This window comes from Nyctibius grandis, chromosome 9, assembly GCF_013368605.1.
Source record: "Nyctibius grandis isolate bNycGra1 chromosome 9, bNycGra1.pri, whole genome shotgun sequence".
NCBI classification, from domain to species: Eukaryota; Metazoa; Chordata; class Aves; order Nyctibiiformes; family Nyctibiidae; genus Nyctibius; species Nyctibius grandis.
In genome coordinates, this window is record NC_090666.1 from 31,074,644 (window position 1) to 31,097,931 (window position 23,288).

Sequence of the window (23,288 nt, forward strand, 5' to 3'; positions counted from 1 at the left end):
AATCTAAATCTGCTTGATTCAATTAGAAAGAGTATTTGTGGAGCTGCAAAGTCAGGGAGTTTATCTCTTGAATGCTAAATGGTGGCAAAGAGGTCACCACTAGACATAAAATTAACTCTAGAACCAGTTTTTCAAAGCTTCTAGCTCAGTTTTAAATGCTGATAATTCTGTTTTTGGATTGAGTCAGGAAATCACAGTAAGAAGCCTCATAAAGCACCTAGAAATTATTTGATAGTGAGACAATGAGACACCAAACAAACACAAATGTGCTTCCACATGTTTTATAGTCCTAACTGCAAGCAAAGACATTAACTACTCGTGCACTAGCAGTTGATTCCTATAAAGAGCTTGAGAAAATATATGTTCTTGAGATTTACCATGACCAAGTCTTTCCTCATACTGGGTCTTGTAGCTACTTGACTAATAATGTGAGGCACAAGGGTACAAGCCACCTAACAGCTTAGCACCAGAGTAAATCTATTCAATCCTTGCAGCATGTATTGGTTTTTAACTAGACTTTGCTCCAGCTCTGTGTCCCTACCACACAGAACTGTCTCACTGGTGATAACCCACTAAAATCAGTGGAGTTAGTTACACTCTTATGTCTGCGGATCTGGTCCTACAGGGTCCTCTTGGTCTTCTGCAGCCCCATATGCCAGGCCACAACTTAAGCCTGGAGTATGACCTGCCACTGGGCTCCAAGGCTGGCATATTAAAATATATGGATCTGTACATATTTGTACATATTTTGATGATATATCTGTAATTGTTTGAACAGTTCGGCCTGAGGAGGATTGAACTGAGATACAAAGGAAGCACCCCTGTCTGGCCAAGATACAGCAGAGGAAATCTCTGCAATAACTGGTGATAACAAACCACAGCAATTACTCAATTAAAGCTAACTGCATCTTTAATCAAGACAGTCAATCTAAGAAGCCTTTGGGATTTTTTGAGAAGGATGAACTCCTAATCAGTGCAAAGGGAATTGCTCCTATTTATTCCAGGGTTGAAGTTGCCCCCAAATTTGCAGATGCTAATTTTGAAAAAGAGAATCAATCATTAGTTTTTAATAAAGATTTTGCTCCTTGGGGAGATGGAGGGAGGGACTGAAAGCATTTCCCCGTACGGTTTAGAGTTCATTAGTGCACCGATCGGGGAAAGTGTGCAAGAAAAGTGCAGTCAGATGAATATTCCTTATTTAACATCTGAACCAGTAATTCAGAAAAAAAGCAATTTCTTCTAAATCTGAGTTCCAGGTGACTGCCTTTTATCTGAGCTCCATTAAATTATTCCCCTGCTAAATTCTCATGAAATAGTCTGTTTGCTCCAGCAGCTGTTGACTCCCTGAGATCATTTTGAAACCGAAACATTGTTTTTATTAGTGATGATCCATCTTCTACCCCGGTGATGTGAGGGGCTTGAGGAAGGTGTTTGTGCCTGGGTTTCAACTTTCCATACTGAATCACTGCTGCTTCACTGGCATGGGGGCAGGCTGGATGAGCTGGTTCCTGCTTGTATCCCTAGCTGTGGGTAGCACTGGGGTACAACAGAAAGATGTGAGACCACCTGGCAGCGGTGCTACTGCCAGCCAAGTCAAGAGGCAGTGTCCTTGGCCTCACACTCAGTGCACAAGCTTGTAGCTAGATCCCTCTCACCCTCATTCCCACCGCAGTGTCTCAGCAAGGTCTCCTCAGTCTCAGTTATGATAATTTCTTCCTTCCCTGATTGCCCCATGTGATTCATCCCCAGGGCTTATTTCTGTGTGGCAACTACTAGACATAATTTTTCTACAGTCTCCTGTTTATTCTGGACTTGCACACTGAAAATTTCCTACATAGCCTTTTTTAAAAACACAGATTATTTGTTTTTACTGACTGTGGTCAAAGTAGCTGTTCTGAAATCCCATAGGGACGGAGCATTAGGGGCAGACAGATGTGGTGAGCTGGGCCTGCTCCACATACCAAGTGCAGCTGGCTGAAAATAGCCTTGACCTTTTTATAAACTGAAGTATTGTCCAGCCCTGTTTTCACTGACCTGATGTGTTAACGTGCTGGGGGGACTGGGCAGGAGAACTGTCTCAGCATTTCCCAGGTGGTGTTTGCTTGGGGCATATTTGCCTTGACAGATTTCTTCCCGTGCATGAACTCTTGAGGCAGAATGAATATTTTATAAAGCTTTTTATATCTCTGTCTACAATTTTTATGGCAAATTGAGCTCCCATCATGTTGTATTGCTTCTCTTCCTTCCTCTCCTTGGTAACCTCACAGTCATCAGTGCCTGGATTCCTGCTCTTACGTACCTCGTTTTCTCTCCCTACTGCCTCCGAGGAGAGCTCCATATCCATGACCTAGCATATGTGGCTTTGACGCTAGTTACTGGGATCTGAAGGGCAGTTCACATGGCTTGAGCAGACTAGGGCTTATCTAGGTGCGTAGAAGATCCCAGAAGTCTGGGATTCCCTGCCAGGAGCAGCAATGGGAACTGCAAGCTTATTGCAGGGCTTTTAGGCTCCTGCCTCTACACCAGGGAGCCTGGAAGCCCCCAGACACCAAGGGTTTGCAGGGTCCTCGCTGTGGAAATGAGACGGGTTCCCTGGGCAGCCAGATGGTACTGAGGTCTAGGGGTCGAGATGTCCTCACTCCGATGCAGTCTGCCAACACACAAGGGGCAGATGTTTCCCATCAAACCATTTTACTACAGGTTGAACTCCACAGACAAGGCAGCTCCTCCAGCTTCTCACCAAAATAGGTGAGAGGAGAATCAGGCTCTTAATCTCAAGGGACCCAATGGCATCTAATCATGTCCTCTGAGTTATTCCTTTGGAAGCATCCTGAATGTCTGGTTTATCCCCTCTAAAATGATTGGTACAAGGCTCATCAATCAGCCTTCTTTAACAATAACCTGCCACAGGTGGTTTAGCAACCTGAGCATTGGGGCTGAAATAGTTGCACTCTCTGGAGCCCTGTGCCTGAACTGGGAGGGAGCTGCTGGTGCCTTTGAGATGCTTGGGTGCTGAGAGGATGGGAGCACGGGGTGCCTGGCCAGCTGTATCAGGCTCTCTCCTCCTGCACCATACCAACTCGGGAGCAGCAAATTTCAGTTTTACAGTGGCTTATGCAGGCAAGGCTGAAGAAAGTGAAAACTTTTCTTCTTTCTCAAGCAATTAAAGAACCCACTGCAAGCTGCATTTCAGTGGCAAAGTGATTCTCGCATGTGTAGAAAGTGGGGGTGCCTGAGAAGTGTTTGGTAGTCACAGGAGGACTGGCTTTTTGGAGAAGCTGTCGGTCCAGCGAGTTTCCCTCCTGCCTGCCATTCACCAAAGCCTAAATCTAATTTTAGGCATTAAGATGAATATGAACTCTTGAAAACATATGGCATCAATTATGATTGCTGATCACTTTTGGTAAGTTGGCTTGATACACCCAAACCCTCTGAGTTACTTTCCATTCCCCAACAGTGAATGTGAAAAAAGGAGGAAGCTCTAGGGCTGACAGAGACCAGGTCTGGCCAAGCTAGCGCCAACACGATCCCTGTTTTAGCTGTCTGATCTCCCTGTGGGACCAGCTGTTTCTACAGGAGCCCTGCTCTGGAGCATGTACAAGTCACAAAGAGACTCCACCAATAACTCTACACTTGCAAAGGCACTGAGCAGTACAGAAAATATGAGACTCGCCTGAAATACATGAATGATGAATTAAAGAGTTAATGAATCCTGAAGAAACTTTAAGTTTGCATACAGAAATCAGAGAGGGGAGGTTCACCAGTACATTTCTCTGGCCAAACCCACAGATGAAGATTAACTGAAAGCCTTCAGGGACAGCAAACGGAACAACGTTACTGTGAGGCCAAGAGCTTGTTTTGCTATTTGTTCTCTGTATGTCAGCATACAAGTGCTGCTGTGGGTACAAGAAGAAATAACCTTATATTTATTCCCTACATTCATCTCAGACACATCCTGAAGTTTAAACAGTTCATAGTGCTCTTTTTTTTTTTGTGTTGGACCACTTCACTGCTTCCTCCATGGAAATCCCTCCATCTGAGGACACTAGACCAACATGTTTCATTGAGACTTGCTGCAGATATTTCCGTAAGTAACGTGCTTTGATTGTGTTCCTATTCTTTCCGCATTCCCTGGCTGGGAGTGCTTGAGCAGACAGACATTGTGTGAGGAATGTTTGTGGGAGTGGGCTGTTTTGAGGCAATCGTCCAAAATATCCATGAGAGAGCTTCAGAATGAGAGTTGTGCAAATGTGCACTGCGAACCCGTTTCTAAGATGTATGTTCATCTAGGTGAAAAACTCTGAAGTGTACGATGTAACCTGTGTGTCCCGTTGTGCCTGCTTATATTGCAGATCACTAATGCTGTTGAAGTACCTGAAATTGTTTGCAGAAACTACTTGACAAATAGTTCTGAAAAACAAATAAAATTAAAAATTCCATCTTTGTTCATAGGGGGAAAAAAGCAAAAGGCAGAAAATGAGCAAGCTACTATTATTTTTTGTGAATTAATCACCCATCTCCAGATCTGACAAAATAATTGAGGAGGCTGGAGTCTCTTTTTGTTCTGTTTTCAGCCAGTGCTGGAAGCAAAAGTGCCAGAAATCTCTCTGCAAAGCCTGTTCTGATGAGATTTCCAGCCAGTTTTATGAACCAAGTTGGTTTGGATTAACTGTGAATAAGCCCTTGGGCAGAACTAGCAAATCATGTGTTCATTGATCACAGACACTTCTGTGCATGGGGTCTGACCCAACACTCAATAAAGGCAATGAGAAACCTACTGGGGCAGCTTGTCTGATAGCTGTGGAGCCTCTTTGCAGTTCTCTCCAAGGCAGCCGGCGTCAGCTGTTCCCAGACACTGGAAACTGGAGGGGGGTGAATTTTGCTTATGATCCATTCACCCAATTTATGAGGGTTTGCATCAGGCCCAGGGACAAGTTCTCTCCACTGTTCGCTGCTCAGTTTAAAAACTGGTGTAGCAGATGAGACCTAGTAAGAAACAAGCTTGTCTTTTCCTCATGCTGCTCTGATGCCCTGTTTCCCAGCAGTAATTAACAGGGACAGTTGCCTACTTCTTCTGGGATGGTTTAACTGTGGGGACACTTTCAGGGCTGTCCCTGGAGGCTGTCTCCACAAGTAACGTTTTTTAAGTTATGCCCCTCTATTGATCCCTTGTCTGAACAATTTCCAGTGGTGCTTGCTCTGAGCCCAAAGGTGTCTGCAATCAACCCCATAACGATATTTGAGAAGAGCACTATTTTAAAAGGCTGCCTCTCCTGGAGTGTGCTGTGTGTTTTAAATGTGACAGGCTACACGAGAGGACCCAAAACAGAGACATTTGAGAAAGCTTGAGAGCTTTTAATCCTTGAGCCCATACTTTCTGACTTTGGTTTGGGAGCCTGTAACATGTGCTTTTCACTTGGCATCCAAGCCTGGAGCAGACCATGTCCTCTCTCCAATCCAGAGGGAACCAGAAGCCTTAAAAAAAGCAAATTCTGTCAGAAGCTTTTGCCTGAAAGTGAGTTCCTCAACACGGTAAGAATGACTGATCTCGTGATATTTCATAATGGTGGAAATCTTGTGAGGCTGTCCCCTACCTTGCTTTAAAATGCCTTCCCCTGTGCCTGGGTTCCTCTTATGCACCCAAATCCCAGCTTCCGTCTAAGCTAAGCAGAAAGTTGCAGTCACTGCTTCAAGACATGGATAAAACCTTCTATACCCCTCTGTACCTTAAGGACATTTCAAAAATAGAAGTTAAAATATCTACACAGCTATACAGTCAAGCACAGAAAGAAGCCAGTTTGAGATGAGCAAGAGTGTGAGTTAATGGGGTTTAGGTCTTCACCAAGTAATTATGGGATAATTAATTTAATGACATACATCTGTGGACCCAGCTGAGCTGTACTTGAGTGGTGATGGTGAAAGGCAGTTTAAAAGGCAGCATGTCCCACTAGTCTGTTGGTGCAGTGTTACTGTGGGGCATTGGATTTGCTGAATGCTCTTTAGGGGTGGGGTGTCAGCCTTATGGTATAGGGCTCAGCAGCTGTTTCTCAGGTTTGTGTAGCACAACAGTGCTGTCGTAGTGTGATTGCAACATGCATAAGACCTGCTTGCTCTCTAGCTGCTTCTTCTCATCCTGCTGCCATCCTGGTTGCATTTGCTATGCTGCCCTCAATGTATGCTGCCCTTGAATGCACATACTGTGAGTTCTCTGTAGACAGGTAATCCTGAGGTCTTTGCTGTTTTTTTTTTTTGGCTTATGAACACAACTGGAGCATGTTTGAAGGACTGGTTTGTATCATTAAGAGGGAGAGAATATAGGTTTCCAGGTTCTCCTTGTATCACACCTTGACAACCTCTCCTTGCCTTGTAGTCCTTCTGAGAAATGAAAGAGTTAATGTATTCTCCAGCATCTTTATCATTCCTGCAGAATAATCACTGTTTTAAAGATGCCTGCCTTGATATTACAATGTAATACTCTGCCTGACTAAACCCTAAAAATGTGGTGTCTGGTAGATAAAAATCATTGAGAATAATCATTTAATTTGAGGCATCAATAACTTCAGCAGAGCTGTTAGGACAACTGCTCAGATTCTCAGAAAATGGCAAAGAAAATTTTTTTGTGTCGAGTAGCTTGCTTTGCTTGCCCTACAAGTTCCAGCTGAGGCTCCTGGGGGTCAGATTTTCTGGAGGTGGAAATCCAGTATTGAATGTCTGATGGGGCATCAGGGCTACCAATCCTGCTTGTGAGGCTGTGTGAGAAGGTAATATGTGTGTTGAGAACTAAAAGCACTGACTGAATGATCATTCAGGAGTTGTGGGCCCAGTTCTTGTTTCTGCGGCTCGTTTTCTGCACAACCTTGGGATGGTTTCTCTTTCTCCTTGTCCTTACGTCGCTTCAATTGCTGGACCAGTCTTGCAGTAGGTGGGAGAGAATGGGAGAGAATAGAAGAAGTTGGACCTCCCACCTGCTTCTTCAAGCAGTCTGGACAGCCCCACAGCTGGCAGAGTTTCTGCTTGGAGTGACTTGAGTCAACCAAGAGCGAAGGCAGTAGGGAACTGTGATCCCTGTCTCCATAAGAGCTGTCACTGCGCTTCCGAGCAGCTGCAGCACCAAACTGTGCTTGTGGAGCCAGATGCCACGCTGGAGATGGGACTTGCAGGGAGAATCCTTGAGGCAGTGGTTTTCCTTCAGAGCTTTTCTTTTAGAAGGTGGATAGTCCTCTGTCACTTCTTCCCAGTTTGGTGGCAGTTACTTGGGCTGACAGCCCTCAATTTGGAGGCTGATGCAGGAAGATGGGTTGGAGTGAGCCTGTGTTTGAAAGGGGTCTGTGCTGATTAGGGTCAGATGCCATTACCATAAGGGCAGTTAATTGAGAGGGTATCAATAGACAGCAGGCCATCTCTCTCTAATCTTCCTTTCCTGCCTGTTATTTAATAAAACTACTGAGAGGAAGACTGCATTAACTTTACTTTTCTTTAATTCTGTGACTGCAGTAAAAGCCAGTATTAGAGAAGTCACTGAATACAGGGTAGAATTGATTCTGTAAAAATAATATCAATTTGTTTTCCGTCTTTGAAAATAAATCTGATCCTTAGTAGAAAGATTTACCCGTTGCTGGCAGTCCATCAGCCAGGACAATTTGGTCTCTGAGTACTTGATTAGAATAACTTTAAGGAAAATTGTCTTCCTGAATCAAGTAAGGGTCCTTTAACCTGATGAAACAGGGTTTGCTTATCTGAGAGGTTAAGACTCAAAACACAGTCTGGGCTGCATTAGATGAGGCCTCTTTTAGAATGACATAAAGATGGAAAGTAATAAAAACACCATCTGTCATGTCTAGTCAATCAGATCTAGTATAAGAGAGGAATTATTCTTCTGACTTTACCGTTATAAGATCGTCTGTTTGTTAACAATGGGAAGTGTCAGGAATGCTGAAAACTGGTTTTATTGCCTCAAATTATTTCTAGCTATCTTTATCTTGGAAAGAATGAATATTAATCTGAGTTTATACAGCAAAGAAACATTTCTAGATGAGTACAATGCTGAGGCATTCCATGCGGAGTCTCTGTAGTGATTTATTGTTAGAAGTAAAAATGAATGAGAGATGGAGAAAAAGTGCCATATACACTTTGCTTCTGAGACTGATTATTTTTATAAACAAATCTCTTGCAAGTTACTGGGCACTCAAACGTTCTTTGAAGTCAGTTGAATATATCTCTTGAGTGGCCCTTTGCATCTTAAAGGACTGGTGTGACTAGATTTTTCTCAGGTAGCCTAGACATAGCTGGAGGTCATGGAAAAGATGATTGCATTTTTTTCACATGGGTTTATTAAAGCTAATAAATGTTGGCACTAATGGATTTCTCTGTCAGTGAGTACCAGTGTGCTCTCCTCTGTTTATTAAGGGCTACACAGGAGCACTTGGAGACATCGAAAGGCTGAATGCCAAATAGCAAAGACATGCCAGCTGTGGGCACAGGAGATGGAAGGGGTGGTGGGAAGACTGTTCCAGCATATCACAGCACTGCTGTTCATCAGCTGGGGTGGAAATGCCATCTGCCCTTGTCACGCACCGCAGCTGAGACTGCAGTGGATATATTAACTGACCTGAATGGGCACGTCTTCCATCATCTATCAACCCTTGCTGTAGCTGGTACATGCCTATGCTACCTCACAACCCACGTGTACCATTTCCATCTTGCTATTGCAGCTGATGAGCTTTTCCCCATTTGCCAGGCAGACGTCCTCTCCAGGGAATAGGTTTAAGAGGCAAGTGCTGGGACCAGTGAAACCTCTGCTAGGTTTGGGTATTTTGCTTTGCTCAGATTCAGATGGGATTGGTTGCTGGTAAGTAGTATGTCCAGATCAATAGCTGATAGCTCACCACAGGAAGATACTGGAAATCTGCGGAGGGTTTGTATCCTTGTAGTGTACGAGGAACTGCTTAGAAATAGAATAGAAAAGCAGAAGGGCATGGAGGTGAGTGTAGTAGCCTGAAGAGTGAATGTGGCTTAATCTGACTTCAGTAAACCTCCTGTTGTTGTGTAGGACTCATGCTTTAAGCCTGTGTCTGCAACCACTCAAAACACATGTGGCTGGCTCTGCTCCTGGTGAAGCCAGCAAGGCTCTGCTGATTTGCAGCACAGCAGGCTTGTCGCTTGCAGGCACAGTAAGAGCAACATACACCCTTGCCTGCTGCTTGGGTGTGTGCCATGCAGCTGCCCTGCATGTTAGCACTGCTCTGCAGCTCCTGGGTGGCCACAAGCTAGAAAATACCAGAGGTGGTTTTTCATGTGCCCATGGGAAAAACATTTCTGTGTTCAGGGTTGCTGTTTGCATGAGTGTTTGTAGGTACGTGGTGCAGGACTGGGCCATTGTGTGATGGGTACAACCCAGTGCTAGATCTCAGGAGGAGGGAGACAGGCTGGGGATAGAAGAGGAGGGTTAGAGCAAGTGCCTGATTCAGTATTCAATCATAGCCAGAAGATGAGCTCTAGCTAAGCTCCTGAGACAGGAAAGGTTATTTCTGGGAAAAAAGACTGTAGAGCACAGGGAAGTTAGCATGTGCTGTGGGAGTGATGTCTGTGAGAGGCTGAGCATCCCTGGTCCCACTGACGTCAGGTGGATCTTTTGGGGAGTGAGCGCAAGGAGGAAGAGGCACAGATGAATTCTTCCTTCTACGCGAGTATAACATTTCTCCCCCAAAAGTAAGAGGGGATTTGCCATGAGTGCCAGGGGAGAGCAGACTGCCCTGGGCACACGATGGCCAGAACAACATTAATTATGCTACAAAGTGTCAGGATCCCTGGAGACCCAAAAACTGTATGTTTAAATCAATGTTAAAAAAAGCAAAAAAAGGTCTCTAATTTATGCCTGTCCCTCTGGGACCTGATGCAGGGAAAACCCACATGACTATACTTCCCACTGGAGCTGGTGAGAGCTACTCACACTCACTGTGTCAGCAAATTGAACCCCATCTTCGCTGCAGAAGGAGGCTGAAAAGAATGGATGGCACTGCAAGCTCGTTATGAAAATGCAGGGAACCAGAGTTAATGAATCTTGGATGAGCCCCTGATCCATCTGGCCCTTGGTGTGGTGGTGGAGGGAGCTGTTTGGGGAAGGTCGGATTAACGTCTCAGTGGAAATGACAGTCCCTAGAATGCAGAAGGTCATATCATATCTGTCTGTGCTTGCATCTGGGAGAGGTCACTGTCAGAGAGCTGATCTCTCTGGATTAGATCAGCAGGGGTTTTTTATCCGAACAGAGGTATTTTGGGGATTTACATGTTTTCTGTCCCTGGCAGCTTGCCCTGATGAAACACTGGTTACGCAATTGCAATCTAACTTAAACTGTAGTCAAAAAATCAGCTGTGTGCTGGGATACGGTGAGATTACCCTCTCTGGATGGCAAAGATTTGAAATTGTGCAGTGCGTTATGTCTCCTGACACAGAGAAGCTTGCGAAGAACAAAACAATCAGGCTGTTTACTGTGGATGCATGGAACAAAATGGAAAAGCTGTAATTAATGCCTTCCCTGAGATTCTCCTAGTCCTGTAGCCGGATTAGTGAATGAAATCATTTGCCCCAGATGTACAGTAGATTAGTGCTGCTTGACTCTTGTTTTATGGCCAGTAGAGTTAAGGCTAGAAAACTTGAAATATGTGCTCAAGGTGCCTGAGGAGTAGCAGAACTGAACCCCAGGGTCCTGCTGCCACATCCAGTAGCCATACCCCCTCCTTCACTGCCCCATAGACCCCCCTGGTGCCGGGCATCCTAGCGAGAGGCAGCTGGCAATGAGAAAGCAGGAATCCATCGCTGAAGGAGAGGCTAGCAGTGAGTAAAAGCAGCTTTTTACTCTGGAGCAGGGTGGGAGAGGGTGTGGGACTCACCACCAGAGAGGAGCTACTGGCCAGCTGAGGGGTCAGTGCAAAAAGGGAAATTCCCAAGGCAGTATCTGTCCCAGAGGCTGGAAGTGAGCACAGAGAGGAGGGCAATGCACCCAAAGGATGACTGAGACACTGGATGTGATTGTCTTTGAGTGTTCCTTCAGACCCAAGGCTGCTGCAAGCTGTGATCTCTTCAGTAACTGAGCTATCCCTCAGAGCCTGTAGCAGAATAAATCAGTAGCTGGTTTTTCTTTGCTGTGATAATACTACAGGCAGGGCAGCTTAATGGATAGACTGCTGGGCTGGCATGCAGGAGGTTTCAGCAGAGTCTGCCTTCGTCAGGATGGTTTTTTGCTCCTTTGCTTGTCTCTGAAATGGAGATAATGATACCTGTTCAGTGAAATGCCCTGAGACCGGCTGCTGAAAGGCACTCTGTAAGATCCTGGTTCTGCTACCACCAGGGAGAAAATGTTCTTGGAACACCAAACAGTCCTCAAGTGCTTTTCCAAAGTCCTGCCGCACCACATCCATCTTTCTTTCAGCTGCAGGTGCCTCCCACCTTCTCACTGCATGAAAGGGATGACCCAGCCTCAGCCCCAGGCAAGTGGACCGGGTAAACCTTCAAATTTTTCTGTCTCCAAGCTGTCTTTGTTATTCAGAAGTTTTGAACAAAGAGCCTAAGCTATGCCTGAGCCAGACAGCTATGGGGTTAGGTGTGTGAGGGGCTAGCACACCTTGTTTGTTAAGGGCATAACAAAGACATTCAGAATTGATCACTTACACCCTTGTGAGTCAAACAGTGCTGACTAGTGTGTTAGAAACTGAGCTCACGTTCCCTTTTACACCTATCATCTCGGCTCTCCTTTTCTTGATTTGTTTTTTTCAGAGCATTCTCTCTGTTGCTGACTTTACATACCTATGTGAACAGTAAAACTAGCTACTGTTTTAACTAGGGACTGTCTCTAAGAAGCGGGCATCATTCCTAAAATGCTTTAAATCACTATAAAGGGGAAACTGTCCCAGCAGGAAGGGCAGAACATAGAAACAACCCAGAAACTGGACATGTTCCCATGGGTCCAGATTGCCTGTGGCACCTGGATGTTTATTTTCTCTATGTCTTAAACTTACTGAAACCAGTGCTACCAGTCAGCTCTGAGTCAGGGCATGTTACCTTATCCCATAGCATCACATAAAACTTAGAACTGGAAGGGAAAATAGCTGGAAAGGAATTCAAGAGGTCACTTAGCCCATCTCCTTGCTGAGAGCATGAATAGTTAAATTATTCCTGATTTTCTATGCAGTATTTAGCTTCCTTGGTATTCACTTACTGTTAATCAGTGGTCTGTTCCGAAAGACCACAAGTCTTACTTTGGAGCCAACTTCCAATTTTTTGCAGTGGCTTTGCGATACTCCCATCTTGAAAGCCTAGAAGGTAATTTAAATTTGTGGTTGTATTTTGTTTGTGCTGGGCTTTCTTCATTTCCTGCCTCAGCTGATCAGCTCTGTTTCCCTGTGTTTTGCTTGGACATTCCCTTCAATGAAGAGAAAATTCCTAATATTTCTGTGCTATGATAGTCTCTTAAAAAGCTGTTTGGAAAGAAAAGTCCTTTCCTGCTGTTTTTTTTTTCCCCCCTAATCTTCTAACAGACGTCACAAGCATTACCAAGTAAAGCTTTTTATTCTTTGCAAGAACTATTTTCCCTCCAGATTTTCTTCTCTGTTGCGTTGCTTGGCCTGTAGTGCTCGTACTTCTTTTCTGCTTGTTTTTCACAGCACTTGCCCAGAATCTCATACTGCTAGCTTTGCCATGCTGTGCTTTGTACTAACCGATGGTACACCTTCTCATGACCGACGCTCCCTGGATCCTGGCCGTACATCCTACATTCTGGATTTAAATCCTTCTTACCATCTATCTTTACTTTAATATGTCTTGTGTGAATAGCCTGCTCTTTTGTAGCCGTAATTAAAGTTTTGCTTCAATCCTTCTTTCACATGCCACTTACAATTTACCATTGTCTTTTTATGAGTTGTTTGTGCTGTTGTTCTTCCTTTCACTTCAGCCTGTGCAACCCTTGCTGCTCTATCAAATGACTCAACACCTGTAGGAATTTATTCCTCACTTCATTTTGGAATTTGATCTGCGATTGGCTTAGGCTGCTCACTATTACACATATACGTAGCTATTGGTGCATGTTTCTCTTCCCTGTAAAGTTTGGATGTCTCTTAGTGTTTCCCTAGTGCATCTTTCTAGTCCTCCGGCCCAGTTTCCTTGGGTCAACCTTTGTTCAGCTAATAGCAGAGTTCATTAGAAACTACATGTCTGTTTGTAGCCTTGACTACATTTTGTGAATTGAGGAGATGATGGGAGATATGGGACCATGAAGCACATGGGACTGAGATTTCAGTGCAGTGAAGAGGGGAAGGATGCAGATGGCTTCAGGACCGTGATGTGTGATGATGGAAACCCCATTTTGCTCTACTGCTGAACATACAGAATTTCACTGTGAGCCATATCTGTATCTGCAGAAAATATCTGGGGCTTTCACCTGCAGAGGAGATGCCTTAGAGCCTTTCTGAAAGGAAGTCACAGCAGTTTAGAGGAGGTTATGGGGGGAACGCAGAAAGAAATAAACAGCAGAAGTGTGGTAGCAAGAATGTTGGTCCTTCCTTCAGGCAGCTCATAGATTTAAAGTGAAAAAGGGTCTAGGAGGATGGCATGTCAATGTTATGTCTGCATCCCTGTGTGACACGTGAAGAACCAGGAACTGAAGCCAGTCTGTCAAAAGGTGATGAAACCCTGTGTCCTCACAACCTTAACTACTAAAAGACGTATATAGTTAAGGCCAGCTCTGTAGCTGGTGTACCGCACCAAAACTTTGGATTAATGGCCAGCTGTAGATCCTGTCTAGTCACAGGTCCAGTCCCTGTTCTCATCCAGAAGTAGTAATTTTATTGAAAGATAGTGTAGCTGCAGTGTGAAGCGATTGATCGTGAACATCCGTGAAAGATGCCATGCAGCTTTAGAGGCTGTATTCAAGGAGAAAGGCAAATTCCCAATGACATTTGGGAGCTGACAAGAGATTACTTCAGTTTGACTTCAAGATCAAAAATAAATGAAAGTTTAACTATTTTATTGGTGACCAAAGGACTGTTGTGAAGTGACACTTTAACAACAGGGTGAGAGCGAGCCAGGATTGCTCAACGAGGTTCATCTCTGGGCACAACAGAGCTGGGGTTGTCCAATGCGCAGGAAGCAGCAGGCATGGCAGAGGGAAACGGCAAGCTGCAGGCTGCAAAGGAAGCCCAAGCTGGTGAGAGAATTTTTTAAAGATTTCTTCTTGCTAATCATAGAAGATACTGAAAGCAAAAAGGCACTAGGAGGGACGAGAAGTTTCTCTGATTGTTATCTGATTGTTGCAGGTGACCACATGACAGGCTTTTAAATACAGATTAGGTACTTGATATTGTTAGTGCTATTAATCTAAATACCTTTATACTTTTGAGTCTATAAGGGCTGGTGAATAGACCAGAGATGCTGGTCTGAAGGCTTCTGGCATATTTTCCTGGTTGTTTAAGTGATTTGATACATCATTTTCTTGAATTACTTTGAAGTTTGAGAGAAATCTGCAGGCAATGGAAACTAGTCTTGGTCTGTATAAATCAGTTAAGCCATGTTCTTTCCTATAATCAAAGGACTGGAGAAAACAAGCCAGAAGAGACCTGGAGAGATTATCTTGTCCATCCAGGGCCAGGTCATTAAGTCCAAAGTATTGCTGACACACATTCATCTAGCTTCTTATAACCTTGTCTTGCAAAGAGAGAAAGAGAAAAGAAACACAGATATGTTAAGAGGGCTATAAAAGTATGACCAGTGTATATGAATTCAAAGTAAGACTCGTTATTAAGAGACCAGTGTGGCTGAGCTGAAAACCAAGAAGGGATTGTACCACAAGATGAATGCAGATAAAAACGAAGAGATCAATTGAGTATAAACAGATTAATGTGCGCAGCACTGCAGCAGGAATCAGTGAGAATCTGAGGACTGTAAATGCAAGGGGGAAATGCAGATTGTCTGCCTGTGGATTTGGGAACTATAAAAAATTAAATGATGAACTGAAAGTCATAGAAAAGTGTATTCATGGGAACTTCTGGCTATGCAAGGCATCTGGTAGCTGAATATTACATTTAAGCATGAATCATCCTGCAGATTCCCCACTCGCATAAAGGATAACTAAGAAAAGAGGAAATTTTATAGAACACAGTCCTAGCTTTTGTGCTTACCAGTTGAAGTTGTTTAGCACATGATTTTCACAGAAATTCAGGAAGGTACCTCACCCATCTGCCTGCTCTGGGACAGGACCTGATATTTAGCCAGTCCCTAATATGTTCTTATATAACAGACATCACAGAATCACAGAATCAACCAGGTTGGAAGAGACCTCAGGGATCATCGAGTCCAACCATTGCCCTGACACCACCCTGTCGATTAGACCATGGCACTAAGTGCCATGTCCAGTCTTTTCTTAAACACATCCAGAGATGGTGACTCCACCACCTCCCTGGGCAGCCCATTCCAATGTCTAATAACCCTTTCTGAAAAGAAATTCTTCCTAATGTCCAACCTGAACCTCCCCTGGCGAAGCCTGAGGCTGTGTCCTCTTGTCCTATCGCTAGTTGCCCAGGAGAAGAGGCCGACTCCCACTTCACTACAACCTCCCTTCAGGTAGTTGTAGACAGCAATAAGGTTACCATCAGGGATTGCCTGAGCCCCAGCCACACAGTCTCTGTTCCAATGCTCACCTGTCCTTGCAGAAAGGGAATTTGGCCAAAAGCAGCCACAAATCTTTTTTACTGAAAATAGAGTCAGTTATTTTTCTCATCTTATCCTCCATACAAATGGAGAGTAGTTGGTCTCTGTGGCTGCTTTTCCTGTCAATGGGCAAGGGTAGCATTTGGTAGTCGTCTTCCCTGAATTTCATGTTTTTCATTCCAGAGCCGCAAAGTGGTTTCTCCCATTTAGCAACATAATTTTGAGTTCGTACTCTGTTCTCCCTGAGGCTTGCTCCACGCTGGTTTTGGACACAAACATGAGCAGCACACTGGCTGTGCTGATGTTCTCTTTGCTCATGGAAAAGCTGAGGACCTCCGTGTTTCATGCCCTCCTAATCTGATGGAAAGTCATTGATAGCTACTCTGAGAGGGATTTCCCAGTTGCCCACTATATGGGTACTTTATCTGGACCCTGTTTACCTTATGAGACATTAGAGACACTAGAGTTAGGATGTATCACATCCACAGCTGCTCTAGCTGTTACACCACTTACCCTGTCACCGAAGAACAAAACAGTCTGGTTTGAGAGCATTTTTTCCAATCCAAAATGGCTGGTTTGTAATCCTTATTCTCCTTTTGGTGCTTAGAAGGGATTATCCGATCAAATATCTCTCTGGCTATGGGGGAACATGACTGGGTTGTCCTAACCTGCCTTTTTAAAGCCAGTGGTGATGCTTGTCCTGCTTCTACCCTTCATAAGGAAAGTGGCTCAATACTACATTTGGCACTTGAAGGTGATCTTCATCAGGCTCTAATTATTTGAGCACATTTGAGGTATCCAGATATTCTTTAAGTCGTTTTTGTCTCATTTCACCCATATTCCTACTGGTTCATTTTAATGGTGTTATGTATCTTGTTGCAATTTAGTTTTCTTAGTGAACACAAACAAAAAGGACACAACCTTTCTGGTTTCTCTGGATGAGCTTTTGTTTTCTTGTTTTCTAGTTTAAATAACAGACTTTCATTTTCCTTCCTCTTTCTCCAATATTGACAGCATTTCTAACACCTTTTCTTATTGCCTTTTGTCTCCCCCTGCTAGCTGTAACTCATTTTGTGCTGTAGCTTTGCAGCCTCTATTGCTCTATGGTTGATTCGTTTGTTTATACTTGTCTTCAGAAATGCCACCTTATTTCCATTTGTGGTACAATTCCTTCCTGATTTTCAGCCCAGACACACAGGTCTCCTTCTGTCGAGTCTTATTCTGTATTCATTTGTATCTGAGGTGCTCGCAGATTTATTCTCTTTAACTTCTTCTTGCTGTTTGCCATGAGTTACCATGTATTACCAGACGTTTTGAATTCCTTTTTCCCTTTCTATCTCAGAAAACCTTCTGGCAGTTAATGGTCTAAACATCTCTGTAGTGATATGTTAATCCCACCAACTGATACGGTTTTTCATGCTAGTATTAAAAAAAAAAAATCATTTATCTTATGTGATGCATGGAACTGTGTACATAGTCAGGAAATACAGATGTGGGATGCTGAAAATATTAAGGCATCACATTGCAGCAGCATGGGAGCCCTGCACAAGAGATGGTGAAACCTTTTCTGTCTTCCTTTTCTATTAGTCCTTTAATAACTTCACTGCTGCATTTGCTCTGCTCACTTATGCATGGCAGAATACAGCAGGTTTCTACTGGGAGTTGTCTAGAGATACTTGGGGCAGTAAGAGATACCACCAAAAGGCTCAGAAATATTCCTTCTGCCTCTAGCACAGGGCCAGACTTGTGGGACACAAGAGTGCATACTAACCTGGTGTGCAGGAGGTAGGACCAATGTACACAAGCCCATACCCCAATGTTGGGTATGCTTTTGAGTCACTCTTGCCCATGAAATGGGGTTAACAAACCCTAGCTCCCTGGAGGCTATTGGTGGCACCTGAGAAGTAACCCCAGTGAAAAGCAAGGTCGCATGGGTGGGCAAATCACTGGGAGGGCTGAAAGTGAGGAACTAGTCTGTGGCAGTATGAGGAAGGTACCAAACTGTTGCGTTGCCACTACTGTAGAAGAAAAAGGGAATAGGAAATGGGTAGATGTTCCTGGCCTCATCTGAACTTTGAGCTTCATGTTTAGCTGCCCAGTTAGCAGGAGTGAAACAGGATCCCTGGGGATCTTCAGAGGAAGCAATGCCAGAGCACATGAGGGAATATGGAGAATAATTATGCCTGCTCTGTGCACTATGCCTCATCTGAGTCCCTTATCTAAGTGTTCCCTATGTCTTGTTAGCAATAACTGAAGCCAAATTAAGGACCTGTGGTGTGAGAAAAGGCCTCTTTCCTGGTTTGTCACTGCACACCTGGTTCCTGTGATACCCAAGCACTGGCAGAAACTCTGTACTGGAGCTGGGGAGGAGTTTATGGAGACTCCTTTTAACAGCTGCAGGTTCTGGGCATGGTCTGTACTTTTGCTAATAAGAGAAGGGAGAAATATTTGGGACAATTCTTTGAACATTTGCCTTTTAAAGAAGCCAAACGTAAGGGGAAGAAAAAAACCCCTGCACTGCGCCGAGAATACTGCAGAGCCACAGCCACTGAGGATGGTTTATGAGAAGGTTGTGAATTTTGCTCTGTAATTGCAACTGGCACTGGAAGAATACTGATAAAGAGCTCCTCTGTTCCCATGGGAAGGGCATGGAAGGAGGGATAACAGAGTACCTGCAGGGAGCTGAGCCCACCTAGTTGCAAGGGGATTCCAGGGGCTCCCAGGACAGTGTAGGATGCATTTGTCACATAGGGAGTTCCAAGGTGGCCTTTTGGGTATAGGAAGTAGAGATGGGGCTTGGGGCTGCTACTGGGTGCTGGCTGTGCCCTCTGAATTAAACTATCCCATAGGAAAAGGCAAGGTCATTCCAGGGAATTGGTGTGGGAATGAACCCTGGGTCACTTCACTCCTGTGATAGCAAGGAAATGATTTAACACAGTGCGGGTGTCCGTGACATCCAGCATCCGAGGGTTTGGCGTGATGAGCATTTTAGTAGTTATGACTTGGGATGGATGTGTGGCTTTTCAGTGGAATGAGATCCCTGTAGTCCCTGCAGAATAAACCTGTCATTACCGCATCGGGAGGAGATGCACGCTCTGCTCCTAAATCCGCAGGCTGTAGGGGTATCTGGGACCTGGGATTTTTATTCAGCTCACATCTGTTCAGCATACAGTGCTGTGCTGGGCTGGGGCACGCACGCTAGCTGGGGGCATGCCAAGCAAATAGGAGGTCTGTGCCATGAAGTGCTGACAGCCCCAACCTGTGAATGATTTAGGCTGTGTTCCCTGACTCTTCATGAACTCTGGGGTTGTCTTTCCTGGTAGCATCTTCCTCCCCTTTCTGCCCTGGCTGCACAAATGTGTTCAATTAGGGTTAACTCAAACTGAATCAAACTTCATGCCTGAGGCTGGAAATCTTCCCAGTCAACTCACCACAGCCACATAGCATGGTGGGAGCCAAGGCGAGAGAGGAGATGAACGCTTTTCAGAGAAACGAATCCAAGGAAACTTTGTTCACTTTTATTTCTGCAGGAGATGATCCCCCCAAAGGAGATTTCCCTGTTCAGAAAAAATCCCCGGTGAGTGTTACAGCTGGTTTCCTTGCTTTTCTTTCTGCTCAGCTTGCTCTAAACATTGCAAAATCTCTCTGTTCTTTCCTCTGTTGTGCTCTGGCTAGAGACAAACACCCTTTCTTGCAGAGAGTTGAAATAAGCATTAACAACTCAAGGCAAAAATCCCTCCACTAACCTGATTAAGTTAAGAAAGTGCAGCTTAAAGGGAGAAAATTAACTCTCTGAATGTTTGGGAAAAAGGGTAAGGGTTTTGATTGCTGCCTGTTTCCTGAACACTACTTTTCTGGTGGGAAAGGACTTACTTCTCTGAATTGGAGGGGGACGTTGTGTGTAGGAGGAAGGGAGTTGTCCTGTACATTTGCTTAGTTTGATGAAATCCACCAGGGAAGGGTCCACAGATGCTGCAAAGCAGAAGGAAGGACAGGGATTGAGGACAGGCCGCTGATGTGCGTTACAGAGCCCAACTGTAGTGCCAGAGCCTCAGGTTTACATCTTTGGCTCTGATTCAGGTGAATATTTTGCTGCCTTGCAGCTTTGATGTTTGTGCAGGTTTTCAGGCTAATTCTGGTTGAGTGCTTGACCCCTAAAAACTGTACACTGTATTGACTTCAGGGAGAACAGGGCTTGTATTGCACCTGCTCTGACTTGCAGGACAATGTGGTAATACTTGCTCTTAAAGCTCACAGTCATGTCATTAGCAAGCCAACTATTTAACTCACAATTTTAAGTACTATGCAGACATTAACTATTGGGTAGTCAGGGCTCCTAGGAAATACTAATTTTGTACCATTTTGCAGCTAGTCAGCAAGAAGCAGAGGTGAAAACAAATGTCTCCTGTAGCTGGCACTTTAAGTGACCTTTCTTTTTTCCAAAGACACAGACTATCAACTTCCACAGTATCTTTAAGAGCTCCATAATCCCACAGATCCCAGGCTCACAGTGGCAGCTAAGCACAGCAGACTATCTGTGCACTCATGAATCCAGGCTTAGCCTCTTTGCTTTTGCTGGGGCTCTCTGCTGAGCAAGGTCCTTCTCCGCGAAAGCGAGCAAACTGCATCTGGCTCTCCGCATGGATGAAAGCTGCCCGCTTTTGGATGTCCAGGCAGGCCACAGGCAGGTCAGTGATACAGCGGAGAGAATACGTGAGGGTTTCTGCGTGTGCTGATGCCTTCTCATGACATACAAGCCAGATGGAAGTACCGCTGCTTGTAAGTTGTTGCTCTGTGTTTGTAAGCACCTACTCAGGGTCTTGGCTCAGGCGCTTGGGGAGATTTAGCTGGGAAGTCACCACCTCCTGTTCTCCTTTCCCTGCTTGCCCCTGCTCATCTGTAGGAGGTGCCCATCCCAGAGCAGGAGTGGCTGAAATGGGTCACTGCCAGGTTTTCTGTCACTGCGGGTCGCAGCATGGCACTTGATACCTTAAACCGCTGCAGCTAAATCTGGCAGGGCTTATGCATCGTGGGCAGAGGGGTGAGTTCAGGCAGCAGGATTCCCGACACCTGGCCGTATGGGTTTGAACAGTCATGCTCTGCATCTCCATCAAATGTTATTAAATATGATAGCGAGATCTGTGAAAGAGAGGAAGAAAAATATCCCTGTTATAAATTTTTTACTTCCAAGTTCAGAAAATGCCTCCAGGCACCCACAGGAAACATAATTTGCCTCTTATGGCTTTTCTTCTTTATTATGAAATACTTGTTGGAGAAAGGTATTCTGTGTGTGCATGTCTGTGTGTGCATTTACAGCTTATATATGCCACCATTTTTAGGCTAGTCTAAAAGCAGGAAGCCCCAATGAGGTTTCCAAGGGAGCCCACTCTGTCTTGCAAGCCATATGCTGAGCATGATGTTTCAGAGTAAAGAATAAATGAAATGGATAATTATGTATTTACTCTAGTAAAGCAAAGAGGCCAAGGGTTTCTTAATAAAAAGGCAGCCCATAAATAGTGAGAGAAAAATATGTATTTAAAACAGGACAAAAATATTTGTTCTTTAGAGATGCTGGGTTAAGTAATGGAAAGCGTTATTTGTTTTATTTTTGTTTGGGTTTTTTTTGCAGACAGCCAGTCTCTTCTCTTTTGTTGCTTTTGTATAATGTTGAGCAAGACACCATCATTAAGCTAAACTCTTCTAAACTTGATGATGTTGCTTTGGGAATCCAAATAAGCTCAGGTCTCTTGGTGGTGAAATAAACCTGAATAAACACATCTATTTTGGTATCTGTATTTGCATTCGGGACTCTGGGAAGAAATATAGGAATTCATTATTTCCAACACGAGGCACAGAAATGCATGTGAAGAGTTCATCTCACTTCACTGGCTCATACCATGGCTGTTTAAAACCATAAATATAAATGCAGCTGTTAATATCACACTCTCCCCCATCCCTCACCAAGTGCTTGGCCAGCCCCTCTCTCCCACTAATTGGCAGAGGCTGGGCAGTGCTGTGAAAACTTACTTTCCCTGTTGCGAAGCAGTGCCCTGTTGCTTCCAGCTGCTTAGCTCAGACTGCAGTGGGGTAGCAAGAGGCATGGAGGCCCACATGAGGTCATGCCAAGACTCAACCATTTAAATGCCTTGTATTTCACTTGGAACTGCTGATTTTAGCTCGAGTAAAGTCAGATTCAGAGTAAGAGTGGCCATGCTCAGATAGGTTTGACAGTCCCATCACTGTTTTGTTTAGTTTTGATTAATAAATTGAATTGTCCATAGCTATGCCAGCATTCTTGGAATACAAAATGGATGCCATGCCTGAGGGAGAGGAGGACACAAGGCTGATGCTCTGCGTCAGTGAAGGTGGTGGCACAGTTCAGTGCAAGTGACGTGCAGAGACTGAGGGCAGTTGTCACATGGGAGGGAGCAGCTTCACATGGAAGCAGACAGCAGCTCCCTGGGGTCTACCATCTGCTGAGGCAAGGTCTGGTACTAGGAGAGGGAGCAGTTTTGGGGTAGGGTAGTAGCTTTATGTGAAGTGTAGGAGAAAAGGCATCTGAAGGTGTTTTTGCATCTCGGTGGGTTTTTGCATTGCAGCGGAGAGGCGGTAGGACTCTTCCACTGGATTTCCTGGAGCTATGAGCATGGTGGGCTGCTGACAGCCCCCATGATGATCCTTACTGGACCCATGTTGGCCAGGCTGATTCACTGGGGAGTCTTACTCAAAGCAAGATAGGTGTGGGGTCCCCTCCCTCCTTTGAGTCCAACCCACAGGCCAGTCAAGCAGCAATGGGCGCCTGGTTTTTGGACTGGACTCCTCTCCACTGCGCAGGCACTGTGGGGATATGTTGCTGGGGTGAAGGCTTTCACAGAGTTGGTTGATAGGTTCTTATTTGTCTCCTGCAGAAACTCTGTGGCTCCAACTACCCCCTAAGCATAGCCTTCATCGTGGTGAACGAGTTCTGTGAGCGCTTCTCCTACTATGGCATGAGAGGTATGTGGCCTGTATCTGGGAAGAGACTTTCCTGTCCTTGGGTGTATATACACGCAGGCCTGGTGTTCCAGGGCTGTGCTGTATGTGGTCTCAGCTGTATTTCAAAGTAAATTGGCATTTTGGGATGCAGGTATGAACAGTGTGCCCTAACATTGATGCTACACCTGCTCTGAGCAGAAGCTGGGACTAGAGAGCTCCAAATGTTCCTTCCACTCTAAATTTTTATATGATTCTCTGTATCAGACCTGGTTTTCCGGTGTGTGATGTCTTTCATAGTTGTGTGCAATCAGTGTGTTTGGGAATTGAGTTGTACAGGCACCTAATTTGCAAATAGAAAATGTGCATGAACAGAATTACAGGTTATGGTAAGATAAGCTAGAAATTATATTTTCCAGCTAAACATAAATCTTTATGAGCAAAAAATGCCTGATATTCATATATCTCATTTTAGCTTTTCCTGTGTCAGTGATAATGTGGAACAGGTCTGAAAGCACAGATCTTTCCACAACAGTGCTCATAGCTGTTAGACAAATCAGGTTTTTTTGTCACCATGATCCTGCTTACCTGCAGAGGTACACATTAATTATCTGATGTG

The 23,288-nt window shown here is 44.6% G+C and overlaps 1 protein-coding gene across 3 annotated transcripts in view; it reads left to right on the forward strand.

The window, feature by feature from the left end:
* Nucleotides 1-3,962: 3,962 nt before the first annotated feature.
* Nucleotides 3,963-23,288, forward strand: part of SLC15A2 (solute carrier family 15 member 2) — a 54,391-nt gene continuing 35,065 nt past the window's right edge. For 2 of the 3 annotated variants that reach the window (XM_068407707.1, XM_068407708.1), the window contains exons 1-3: nucleotides 3,963-4,087; nucleotides 19,228-19,274; nucleotides 22,606-22,693. In XM_068407707.1, coding sequence (XP_068263808.1) covers nucleotides 4,021-4,087; nucleotides 19,228-19,274; nucleotides 22,606-22,693 — 202 coding nt within the window. In that variant the 5' untranslated portion in view covers nucleotides 3,963-4,020. Of the gene's footprint in view, nucleotides 4,088-19,142; nucleotides 19,275-22,605; nucleotides 22,694-23,288 lie in introns of those variants that run through there. The other variant, XM_068407706.1, reaches the window with a different exon arrangement.